Source organism: Sander vitreus, chromosome 24, assembly GCF_031162955.1.
Source record: "Sander vitreus isolate 19-12246 chromosome 24, sanVit1, whole genome shotgun sequence".
Lineage (NCBI taxonomy): Eukaryota > Metazoa > Chordata > Actinopteri > Perciformes > Percidae > Sander > Sander vitreus.
The window spans coordinates 2,864,756-2,878,144 of record NC_135878.1 but is presented as its reverse complement, the minus strand read 5'-3'; the positions used below and the strand labels follow the sequence as shown (position 1 = coordinate 2,878,144).

The 13,389-nt window shown below is 41.6% G+C and overlaps 1 protein-coding gene across 4 annotated transcripts in view; it reads right to left on the bottom strand.

Moving 5' to 3' along the window:
- The window catches only part of LOC144512542 (sodium-driven chloride bicarbonate exchanger-like), a 45,914-nt gene that overhangs the window by 32,191 nt on the left and 334 nt on the right, over positions 1–13,389 (bottom strand). For 3 of the 4 annotated variants that reach the window (XM_078243298.1, XM_078243295.1, XM_078243296.1), the window contains exons 2-3: positions 11,889–13,175; positions 10,310–10,339 (exon numbers count right to left, since the gene is read on the bottom strand). In XM_078243298.1, coding sequence (XP_078099424.1) covers positions 10,310–10,339; positions 11,889–11,936 — 78 coding nt within the window. In that variant the 5' untranslated portion in view covers positions 11,937–13,175. The remainder of the gene's footprint in view (positions 1–10,309; positions 10,340–11,888; positions 13,176–13,389) is intronic. The other variant, XM_078243297.1, reaches the window with a different exon arrangement.

The following is a 13,389-nucleotide window of genomic DNA, read 5'->3' as shown; positions in this document are numbered from 1 at the left end:
AGGGTATTAATGTGCATGTAAACATACATAACATATTGTATACATATACATACATATATACTCTGTAAATACATTTTATATTGTGCTATTTGCTGGTACAGTACCTATGGAGCATTTTCCTGTACTCAATTGCCACTTTCACTGGATCTGTATGATTAACATAGTAAGAACTAAGAAGTGTGTGCATTTACAAACTTGGTCATGTTCCTAAAAACAAAAAAGGTCAAAATAGTGTTTTTTGAAGTAAAATACACATCCTTTTCCAGTCTATTTGAAATAATGGCTATCTGATATATCTGAGCGTGATAGCATGCCCCTCTCTGTTCTGTCCCAAACAAAGCTTTACCCTGCTTACTATGGCAGATGAGCCAGAATCTCTTGCCTGCGGGTCCCTGCTACTATTTATAGACACTGGTTTCTCTACCTCATGATGCAGACCCCAGACCAGCCCAGATAGCAGCATCCCTTCTCACCAATCTAGGTTGAGATTAATCTGCCAGCCTTTACGGGATCAGTGATAGACGGCCCTGCGCGGTGGAGAGAAATAAATCAGCCGTTTCTCGGTTGGCCCGCTGAAGGCTTCAGGGAGAACGGAAGCAGAGAGCACGTGACCAAGCCTCTAGGGGAGTCTGGATGAGAGAGGTGGAGGAGGGGTAGACATGTGACCGGCATGATGAATGTAGACATAATATACGTTCATGCTATGTTGTCATTTGCTTTTTTTCCATCATAAGCCTCTTTTCTTCACTCATTATCGATTTGTTTCTGTGTACATATTCCTACACACAGTAATTATATCTGCTGCATGCATAATGCAGGCAGCACTTGTACTGTACATACATCACGCATAGGCCCGCTCACAGTTCCTCTGCAGGCATTGGTGTGATGGGGCGGAGCAGTGTGGATGATTAAGCTACACACAGGGGAAGAGGAGGCTTCAGGCCTGGACACGAACCAAGGACCAGAGGATGTTCTAATGTCCCACTGTGTTAAGAGTGCATGTGTATGTTCATGTCCTGTATGTGTACACAGTGCAAGCAATTGTGCAGCGATGGGAAGTGGAGAATCATGACCTTGAAAAACGTGACATTGGATTTCACTAGATTTTGATTCTGTCGATGTATGCAGTATAGCTTCAAAGTCAATATCCTGCACTGACAGATATTCTTACAGCAGGTAATTAGCTTTTGGTTTTATTTTTATTTATTCAATTCCTTGAAACTCAGGACAGAAACTTGTATGTGGATTTTATATTCTTAATGAATGTATTAAAGCATTAAAACATAACTAAATGAGCAACAATCAAAGATAAAACAGGTGGGTATTTAAGAGTTTATCAAATACATATAGGTGATCAAGGTTTCCATCAGTTCCACCAACCCCACAACTGTCAACATTGCTAAATCCTGATTGATCCACTGAGGTACAGTATATGTGACATCACCTTTTTCCAGCGGAGCCCCTCCCACTTCAAACCAGTTTTAAAAATTTTATTTTTATAATTTACAAAATACAGAAATATCATGTGAAATGACCAAAACTGTTCCCTTACATGTCATTTAGCCAACGCCTTTATCCAAAGCGACTTACAATTGCTATATATATGTCAGAGGCTGCACGCCTCTGGAGCAACTAGGGGTTAAGTGTCTTGCTCAGGGACACATTGGTTGATGTATCGCAGTGGGAATCGAACCTGGGTCTCCCACATCAAAGGCATGTGTCATATCCACTGCACCATCACCACCCGAGTTTGGCAGAAAATTGCTGATTGAGAATATACATTTTGGGGGCATTTAAACTTACTCTATTGACTTTAAATTAAACACAAGCTAATCTACCTCCATGTTCTATTGCTGTGTGCATAACAAAACCTGAAACCAGCCTTTTAAATAAAAAGGATTTATTACAACAAAAAAATACAATAGCACAATACCTCACAGTTACCACCAGTGTTCCCCTCTGAAGAATAGGTGTCTCTGGAGGTACTGGATCTAGAGTTACACGTTTCCAAGCAGGTGGGGCCACGCACAAGTTTCCCACAGGTTGATGTATTATTTGTCATTGATTTAAACAAGCCGGATGTATGTGGGGAACTGCAAAAAGCACTGATTTCATTTCACACACGAACTACCAATTGCACTTAACAGACGTTTTAATCAATCTGCACTTTAGAACGCAGTTACAGACAGAGGTCTCGCTTGTAAAAGAGATTCTGAATCTAAATGGGAATATTCCTGGTAAAATAAAGGATAAGAAAGGTCATCCAGTTAAATTCTATACAAGGAAGGCAGACCTCTCAACACCTGATTCCACTCCTCCGGCTGCTACACGTGCGGTCTGTGTCCCAACCACTCTTCCTAATGAGTTTCATGCCCGACACTGTTAAACAATGCCTGAGGAGGATCGAGTGATTGACCTGAAAGGGCCAAAAAAAAGCCAGTGTGTCCTTTGGATCACCAGGCAGCCACCACCCTGGCTTTTGTGAACACATCTGGTGACCACTGGTGAGCGGAAAAAGAACCAACTATTGTAGCAGGAAAGCAGGAACTGAAAAAAAAAAAAATGTGAACAGAACTATGTGTCTTTTTACAAATACACACACCTGCACATACACCGACTGAATGATCATCCAAACTGCTGCAGTTACAGCTACTGATATTCATTAACCTGACATGGAACAAAGGATGACAAAAACTTAAAACTATCCAATACACAACATCTTGTGGTGTATTTTCAACTGATACAGTCCAAAAATAAATCCAGCCAGCAGTGAAAGGAAATGTCTGCTTAAACTTACAGGATGCTTTCTGAACATCCTGTTCCAAAAACAGAACCCTCTAACAAGACTCATCTTACTGCATCTTACAGTCACATCTCTAAAATGTGCTCCAGTTTCCTCCTGACTCTGACCTCTCTCTGAGAGTTAACAGCACAGCATTCGTTCACATGTAGACTACCCTGCCACAGCTGAAAACCAGTGAGCGAGTGTAATTCAGCTTGTCATGGCAGTGTACAGCCTGGAGCTACTGTAGTGACAATCAATAGGAGACTGACTTTGTTGATTGAAGTTTGTATGAATGCAGGAATTACTGGAGGGTACTTTTAAATGACCATCAACAGCATTTTCATGTAAAGGAGCACTTCGCCAATGATAACACAACCCTTACGATGTCATCAGGTTTATGTTGCTTAGAATTTTTAACAGAAAGCCTGTATTACAAACTGGAGGTGTGGAGTATAAAAGAAGTGGGCACTTAGGAGGCAGTGATGGTCTAACAGAGTTCATGGATAATGTTACGAGAATCACAGTTGGAGCACTTCTTCAGCTTGGATCCGCATGAAACTCTCCTGGTTGAAATATCAGTCCAACAAATGAACAACTGTGTTAGAAAAGACCTGGGGTCTCATTTATAAACGTGGCGTACGCACAAAACAGGGTTGAAAATGTGCGTACGCCACTTCCCACGCAAAGGTTGTGATTTATAAAAAAACAAACTTGACGGGAGAACGTGCGGTCCTCCACACAAACTCTGACCCATGCGTACGAACATTTTGGAGACAAAATAGGAATTGGCGATGCAGATGGTGAGGTGGTGAACTGAAGTCAGACTGCAGAAAGTAAATGGGAATAACGATTACTCTTAATATTTTCAAGTATTGATGCCTCACGCACATTTTTTCACTCCATATCATCCACGTTATCATGAAGATTAAATCCAGCAGTGTTATTTGCGCTTGTATTGAGTGATAATTGTTCCAAACACCTCCAACTCAAATCTTAAATAAAAATGTGTTCTTAATGTTTAATCGGTGCTGTCTCACTGTCACATTGTCAGCTACGGAGCATAATGGAGGAGATGGACCAACTGCATGGAATACCCTACCATTACATAACTGCAGAACACAGTGTAAATAACTAAATATATGTCTTTAATACTGCATGCATATATCATCAAATGTCAAAGTCTGAAAATCCAGCAGTTAAGCTCTCACGCAATCTTTACCCTTAACGTCCTCGTTATCAGTCCGAACTTTAATACTGTCCGTGACAAAAACTGCATGAAGAAAAGTGTGTTTGCCTATTAGACTTTCTTTCGTCTTCAAATTGTATCTCGGAGTGGGGGATACCACTAGTTGATGCTATGTTGGCAAGGTGTTAACAATCACAAATTGTTGTAAACATAAATACTGCGGTGATCCCTCCGTGCGTAATGCTGCATGATGACACTGCTGGCACTACAGGAGGACACGCTGATGGAAGAATCAGGAGAAAAAGAGAGTTCAGGGACCATGGTGATGACTGGCTAATATGCCGATTTAGATTCCCTAAAGCTTGGATCTATGTAGTACTGAATTGGGTCCAGTAGAGAGGGCAACATGCCGGAACTATGCCATCCTGGTCCAAATACAGGTCCTCGCCATTCTGGGGGCAACCAGCTGTTTCCAGAGGGAAATGTCAGACAGCTAAGTATTTTTTTATATAAATATTATATATAATCTTCAACTTTATTACTAAGGCTTGTTTGGATATAATTTATAGTTCTGTTAAATCTTATCATATACGTCTGGTATATTGAAGCTGTCCCCGAGTGCCGTAATGGCGGCCGTTTTGGAAGTATTATTAATACGTGTAGTTATAGATCAGGTTTCCCTACACTGTGCGAGAACAGGCCGAAATTATAACTCAATTTGCAGCAATAACTGAACGTCTGAGAAGTTTTTAGCTTTTTCTCTGCCAGTCATCATGATTCAGTGCAACAACTGCCAGTGTCATTAACATAGTGATCAGCATTCATGAGCTGATTTGCATTGACTATTTATGGTTAAAAATGGGCGTGTACAGGGCGGGATAAGAGGCTGATCCACGTATGCACACTTGTAGGTAATCTCTGATTTATAAAGGGAACATTGCTTACAGGTGTGCGTACACACGGTTTTATAAATCTGACTTTTTTTTGGCGTACGCCATTTTGGGCTTTTGGGCGTACGTACACTTATAGTAAGGATCCTATGCACAGTTTTATAAATGAGACTCCTGGTTCTTTGATAGAAACAAAAGGTCTGTGCACATAAATGTGAGGCGAGACTCCAAAAGATGTGCAAGAAACATCAAATTGCAGATCTATCTATTAGCAATTAGCGCTGCTAATGGTGGGCAGAAGCTAAAGATTGTTTTTGAGAAGACTGAATTTAGTAAATTACATTAAGTTACTTTAAATGATCCAGGTCCATTTTACCGTGTTTATTACAACAGAAGTTATATTCCTTTGTCCAGTGAATATTTGATAATTCTGTCCCCTACATCCCCCAAAGAAACGTGTCAAAATCTGTTAAGTACCCTGACACCCTCGTTCCCAAATTTCAAGGAAACATCACGTACACCCCTACATCCACACCTCAAACCCACCCAGCAATCAACTGTCAGCAGTATGGACAGTATGAAGTATGAAAGATTGAGCGTGTGCTAGTAGCAGTAGAACAAAACAAATACAGTAGTAGAAGTGTTTGTGGCAAATTTACATCCTCCCTACCACCCAATCACATCCCCTATTCTGTCACTCCCCATCTTTGCTACCTGTGCTCAAGCTTCGCTATGCTAACCAGCAATCCAGTGTTTTTTGAGTTTGACACATCGCTGGGCATATTAACTACCCAGTGATGTTATCTTTCATACGTAACTAGTTATAAAACAGAGAGGATGTCTTCAAGTGTCAACACCAGATGTGTCTGAGAGATTATATTCCATTTTCTTGGCCAGTATAAATCACAGACCTATTGATTCTCACAAGCTCCTTTCCAGGAATCTATGTACATTATCACATGCGCTCAGGGAAGCAGATATGTGACCTCATTTCTATGTTCTATAGGGATCTCTCCTGAGGCTTTCATAACAGCAGGGATGATGAACGTTTCCATACCTATACCTTGAGATCTAGGCCAGAAGGCATACTCTAAAAATCATATCAGATGTAGTAAGTTGCATACATCCTCCACAGTAAGGCCAGAAAATAGTCAAGCAGATGGGGTTTCATCACCTGATGTGCCAGATGGTTTGTTACACAGAACCAACCAACCACATGAGCCGTGATGGAAATTGTTTGGAAAAGGGCAGGCATTTTCAAAAAATATCTGGCTGGATGAACCATCCATCTATCACCTAAACCACGCCCGTAGCTTCTCACCAGACACCGATTGATTCAGTAAGCTTGAGTTCAGACACAAGATGGATATGTCATCCTGTGATTCTTGCGTGAAATTAAGAATCCAGCTGTTGTGCAAAGTAAGGCGTTTCATGCAAAATCCGTAAGACTTAACGTAAATCTGTCTATTTACTTTCAATCTGCTTTAGTGGACTTTCTGCATGTGCTAAGAGCCAGAGTGATTCTATAGCTTGTAGCTAGCTAAGCGGGGAGATGGATTATCAGCAGTCGTGTCGTCATGGTTATCATCCCTACAGATGGCCATGGTTACCGTGGCAATGGCAGCAGGATCAGCATCGGAGGGAAGAATATGCTAAGTACACTGGGAATCTCGCTTCATCATCACTTCTTTCTAACCTTGTCGGAGAAGTGATAACACTGCCCTCCAGAAACAGCAAGGGGGTTTAAGATTTTTGATAGCTCCTTGGATTTGAACTAGCAGGTAGGACAACTTTCTGCATGTCCTAAAAGCACATAAAGACCAGAACGAATCAATGTATGTGACAACATGCTCAAACAAAGTTCCTGACTTTTTTTTTTTTGCCCCTTTCTCCCTTAGAGATCACCAGGGTCAGTGCAGCGGGTATAAGCTCCTTTCTCGCCCCAGAATGACAGTCCCATCTGTCAGCCAACCTCCCCGGGACCTTTCGCATTCACATCAGGACAACTGGCCCTCTCTGCAGCACAGGAGGCAAGGCTCCAGCAGACTATCAACTATACACGCATTAACATTATGCAGTTAGAAAAAAAACGTAAGATTACATGCAAGCTTTTTCCAGCTAATTTTTGTCATCTACTGTATCTACTGTTTAATCTCAATGTCACAACAATAGTGCATCCAAATCAGTCTTATACTTGTTAATAAATGTACATTTCTGCATGTTGCCAAAAACGGCAAAACTCAGTGGTAAAACTATTTTAGTCTAACTATTACATTTTAACTGCAACAAAATCAATTAAATGCTCACCCTCTTACAGCTGTGAATGCAAGATCAGAGTAACCTACCTGATAAATAAATCCTTTGTGGTCCACTGAAAGCATGGTGTGCCTCCTATAAGGTTGGGGTAGGATGCCCGCTAACTCCCCTTGTGCTTGCAGCAATGGTAAAATGAGAGGCTAAGGCTCAGGGCCTGAGCCCCAATCTGGACTCAGAGTGTGTGTTTGTGATTGTATGAAAGTCAAAGAGAATAGCAGACAAAGATAGAGTCAGCTTCTCTGTTGGGGTATTAGTCGAACCCTCCTCTTAACCAGACTCCTCAGCCGCTCTTCCCATGCTGGAATATGGCAGCAATCTCACTCCGAAAGACCCACGAACACAACATGAAAACAAAAGCAGGGAGCTCAGCACAGCTCCGACTCTGCCTCCAACTGCTTTCATCCAGGGTAGCATCAAATGTTTTCTGACAAGAGTCCATCCGCCAATCCGCCCAGAGAGATTAGTGCTCTGACATCACGATGCTGTGCCATGCACAGTTCTGCTCCGCTGAGCCTCCAAGCCCTGTAGCTCTGTTACCTAAGAGAATCCTTAGGTTGCAGGGAGTCAAACACCATCCTGTACAAGGGGCTTCACACAGCCCCGGTACACCTGACAGCTACATGTCACTACACACCTCAAGTAGAAGAAGCAGTGAGCAGGATTGGCGGTGCTGTCTTACTGGATACATTGCGTGCATCTTAAAGTGCATGTGTCTGAGTGCGTGTGTGTCTGCACAACCTACCTGAGGCAAAGAAGCTGCTCTCTGGCTGTAGTGCATTGTCAGCGTAACGGTGATCGAGGCGTGGTGTCCTAGAAACCGATCCGAAGAAACAAGAAACTATTTCTGCTGCACTGCCTGAGACGTCAAATTACAATAATGCTGTCTTTGTGGTTTATGTCATCTGATATTTTTTAATTAATTAAAGTTTTCAATAGCAAAGATGACTTTGTATTAGACAGAAAAACTACAATACACAATCTAATTTTCTATATGTCTCTCTCTCCTCTTTTACCACCCGTCTCTCACATTCTCTATCCAGCTCCGTACCCTCTGCCTGTACCTATCTCCATACCCTCTTCACCCTCCTCCCCACTGACACCGCTATAATTAACCATGGAAAGGAGCACAGCCGGTCCAGGCTCCTAGCTGCGGTAGGGAGGCTTCCTGCCTGCCCGCCTGCCTGCCGGTTTTGCACAGTTGGATCACCAAATCAAACTGATCCAAGAACACCACACTCAAAAGAACAAGCTTCACACAACTACAGGAGACTTCCTCCGTCTGTTCCCACTGATCTTCTCCAACCCGCCCAATCAACCAGCCCCTAACTGGATAGCCTGGCAGAGAGCCTGCTGTTATGTCAGGGTTGTAATTAGGAACACATCACTCATATCCAAGTCAAATCTAGGACCAGGACTACTCAAGTTCAAGTCGAGAAGTGGTTGACAGGAGTTCGAGACCAGCAAAGAGAGCTATCTCTAACTGTACAACAAATTATACTATAGCCACAGAAAACACAGTCAGGTGATCATTATAATCATGTACAGGGAGATTTCAAACAAGGTAACAGTCAACGGCTTCAGTTCCTCTTTACCAGCTGAACAACTTACTACAGTATTCCACAAGTTCCTACAGGTTAATCCCCTTTTCATACCGGTGCAAAATTAAATAATATATCTATTAAATGACAATTTTTTTTAAATAATTTTAAAAGCGGCAGAAATGTTTTGACAAATCCAAAAGTGATGCAGACTCAAACGAGTCTAAGTCAAACCAGGTACAAGAGGCAAGTCACAAAAGAGTCAAAACGGGTAGGCAACAAGACCAAGCAGCCAAAACAGAGTTATCAAGTTTGGATTCAAGATTAAAGGAATAGTTTGACACTTTGGGAAAAACAATGAGATGTAAATGAGAGGTAACTGATAAGATTGATACATCTCTGTTGTAAAAGAGTGGTACCAATCTTCTCATCTCGGCAAGAAAGTAAATAAGCATATTTCCCAAAATGTTGAACTAGATCAGTGTAATGCCATAGCACTGAAACGGTCAGAACTGGTGTTTTATCAGTATTTGTACTGAGCTTGTGTTTCAATTAATTCAAACACTAAGATTTGCGATAATCTATTTAAGATCATTAAATTCCAATAATCTAAGTAGTAACCTCGGCTCCAAAGAAGTATAAGGATTAACACTGCAGTGATCAAACAACTAAGGTGGCAAATATCAATGCATCTTCATAATATTTAGGAAAGAAAAAATCCTAAGGGGTAAACATGAAGTTCTAGAACGTGGAGGATTCACAGTTTAGCCACTGGCAGACACTTTGTGCTCAGTCTTGTCCTCAGTCTGGCTCACAGCCCACAGTTGCATAAGCAATATTTTGTCAGAGCAAATGACAGATGCATGCATCAAAACTCTTCACCACGACTGGCTCAGTTGTCTGCTTACACGGATATTATGTGGGCTATTAAACAATTTCACTTAATTCCCATTTTCTACTATTTGGTTACCCAGCGTGTTCTCAGCCTTGCTGGGCTGCCAGATGCAGAGTGACATGTGTGACAATTGTGATCTAAAAATACACAACATTTGTTAAACAACTGGCTAATGAAACATATAAACTAAATGCATCTGTGTAATATTACTGTAGATTACAGATTATAGAAAAAAACATGGATTACCAGCAAAATGTGATCACAACAGAGCCATCAGGAAAACAGCCTGCCTGGAATCTATCATCAACACATTGTACTTCAAATATTAAAAGTTTAAGTACTCATTCTGAAGTAAAATGTCCCCTGTGAAAGACAAACTATATGACCTCATTACAGTGTTAATACTGATGCATCAATGTGTAAGTAGTATTTTATGGTTGTAGATGCTCGAGGTGGAGATAGTATTACTTTATAGATGGTTAAGTAGGTCTCGGTTAAGTAGGGCCTCAAACAGTTACTTTAATGAAACCATCTGAGATAGTTAGAGAAATGCATCTTTGGTGGACTTGCTTACATCTCAGACTTCCGAAATGTGACAAGGGGCCCTACTAGACACTGCTGAGCAACATACACATTCATTTGGTGTTGTGCTTGTGCCACCTGATGAATATAAAGATGAAGAGAATGAGATGTACTCACCACATCTTTATTTTCTTGGGAACTTTGTTCCTGCAAGTCAAAGAACAAGAAATAAGTCAAGAGGACAAAAGGGAAAGCATGCAGATACATAACTGTCATGCCAGATGCTCATGGAGTAAACTCAAAAGAAGTGAAAGATGTGGGTCTAGCAATGAGGCATTCAGATACAGTGCTTCCTGCTGTAAATAAAACATACCCTCAAGTTTGACCTTGGCAACCTGGTTGAAGGGAGTGCAATAAGATAGGTTTTTCTATAGAAATATAGTTAAGGCCATGTTTTGTAACGAGGAGTCCCTGAAATTAGCTCACATACCCATACACATCCTGCTGAAACCATGACAACGCATTGGCTTGCTGCATAGGCGAGGGACAGGAGAAACGGCAATGAGTTACAATGACAGGGAAGCAACCACACTGCATCGAGACTGCGGGGGAAACAGAACAGCCATCCCACACCACATCAGCCCCGTCAGGATTCACTGTACGCTGTGAGCTCTGGAAAACTAAGTCCTCATGTAACCCGTCCAAAATTAGAACAAACAAGTATTGATTTGCCTCCAGAGCAATCACTGCTTTTGAACATGGTGAACACGAAGCAATATATTTAATTTCTCTCTGGCATTGACAGTGCATCGAAGGCAGCACTTCTCAGCACAGTCTCACCTGAATGCTAATGAGGAGGGGCTATGCCTTCAAGTGGCTCGATGTTTTATATTTAAGGCATGCTCGTTTGATATTCTGCCAGTGGGCTCACAGGCCTCTGACCTGGGCAGACACAGATTCGACCCCTTTGTTCCCTGCTGTGCTCAATTTACATATGCGGGGGGGTGGACGACACATGAAGGAATTGGATTACTTTTTTACTTAATGAATTTCTATTATGGTCACAAAATGCGTACAAACAGGCCAAATGGGTTAGGAATACATTGTAATATTCCAGTGAAGCTCCTCATGGAAAGATGGAAAGACAGCGAGCTCATTACATCCAACTGATGAGGCATATACTGTACCTCCCACTGTTAGGATCATACACTTCATGCTCTCATCTCAGTGTAACATCTTAGACCCGCAGTACTGTATACATAAAGCAACAGATTGATAGGTTTCATTAAAACTATAAAAACTGGGTGGACAGGTAAAATATGATTTGGCTGAAAGGCTATATATTAAAAAGGAGCCTTTCTATGTAGGGTCCAAATGAATAACTATAACTGCTGTGTAACATTGTACCAACCTGTACAGTGCATCACAAATGCCTTTTGTGTGAAGGCAGGCGTTTGTAGTGATCCATATCATTTTTTGCCTAAATATGAATTGTGGTCATGGCGAAAATATCAATTTTGCTATTCATGTTTGTCACGATATCCAGGCGACACCAGTAAAGCAGTCAAAATATAGGTCATTTTGAAATAGAAATATGAATCATATATTGATGTGACGTTTCATCCCAATTGTGCCTGCTTTATTCTAAAGAGAAATTACATAAGCGGGTGGCCAACAGTCCATTCAGCTTTGTCTAAGATTCAAAGCTACAGTTTATGGAAAAATGTAACATAAACACAATAGCGTGTCTATTTACCGTTGGTAAGAGCGGCTCCATTTGAGCTCCTTGATCAGTGATGTCCATCTTTTCTTCTACTTGGCTTCACTGTAGTCAAGTCGTGATGCGCTGTCAAACGGTGGTTGAAGACGGCTTTTTGCGTTTTCCCCTTTTTCCCCCCTCACATTCACCGGCCGGGTTTTCTCAAATGGAAGTAGCACAGCGTTCTGGTCCTGCCCTACATAATTTACGCTTGAAGGTGGGAGGCAGTGCAGTTCCTATTACACGCGTTCAACCCTGGACGCGGCGATGATGAGGCGCACAACTGACACACGGAGCCGCTGTGCGCATACTTCTATCCAGAAATTCATTTGTGAGGGCTATTCCTCCATGAACGTGGACTTATAGCCACACAAACAGACATACATTTTATTCTGAATGACTTGTAACAGGCTATTTCAGTGGCCATGTGAATCACGCAATTGTGAATTTTAACGACTTTGCGTTTCATCCATAGGGTATCTCAATTATAGTCTCTCATAGGTAGCCTACAATTTAAATAGTTCTGTAGGATATCTTTGTATCATGAAATCCAGCAATACCAATCATGTTGCAATGCCTTCTTAATGTAGGCAGCGTGCCTTGTTTGACGAACACATGTGTAGCCTATGGCCTGCGCCATACAGGCCCTTTGTTAGAACTGGTTGAAAACAGCCGCAGACATCATTGTGAACCGAATCTGCACACAGCTGTAGATAGCCTATATTGTCTCAAATGTTCCTGGCGACGACAAAAACACCAGCAGCAGTAATGCACTGGCCATCCCGTCGTTATGTCTAGCCTCAGCCCGCGATGGTGCATCAGCATCCAAATTACACAAGGATGCTGCTGCAGTGACGTGTATACACTGGCGCCACCCTGTGGTGAAACATAAGAAACGTCAATTAGGCTAGATTCAATTAGCACTGATGCACTGCAGAATAGCATCGGTTGGAAAATTATAAGAATTTGATTTAGTTGTCTACTCACAATGCAATTGTGTTATCTCAATTCAGTTGTATACGGTTTTATACAATCACATGAATGTATCAGTATTATAGGACTGCGGTGTGTGTATTCGTAATGAACTTGATTAATGGATTTTCGTATGACTGACGTTACCTGAAGGGAAACGCATAGCTCAATTGGTGTCAGCATGGAAGAAGAAGACGAAGAAGCGGTAAGCACTGCAGTGGGCTGTTTAAGCAGAGCAGTTTTTGGCAAAAGGCAGATTCAATTCAATGTCTTTGCTGCCTGTTTGTGTCCGGGTATATGTGGTTTTTAACTCTGCAACGAAATAAAACAAAATAACAAAACTCATTGACAATGAATCAAACATAAAGGGTGTGCATTGGTGACAATCAAAAGTCATATAAAAGCAAATCAACTTAGGACACACACACGTGGAAAAGTGAACTAAGGGAGGAAGGCAACTCCTCCTCAGGTGGTCAGGTGACCTAACATTACCAGTAGTGGGAATATGAGTGGGAATTGATTCCAA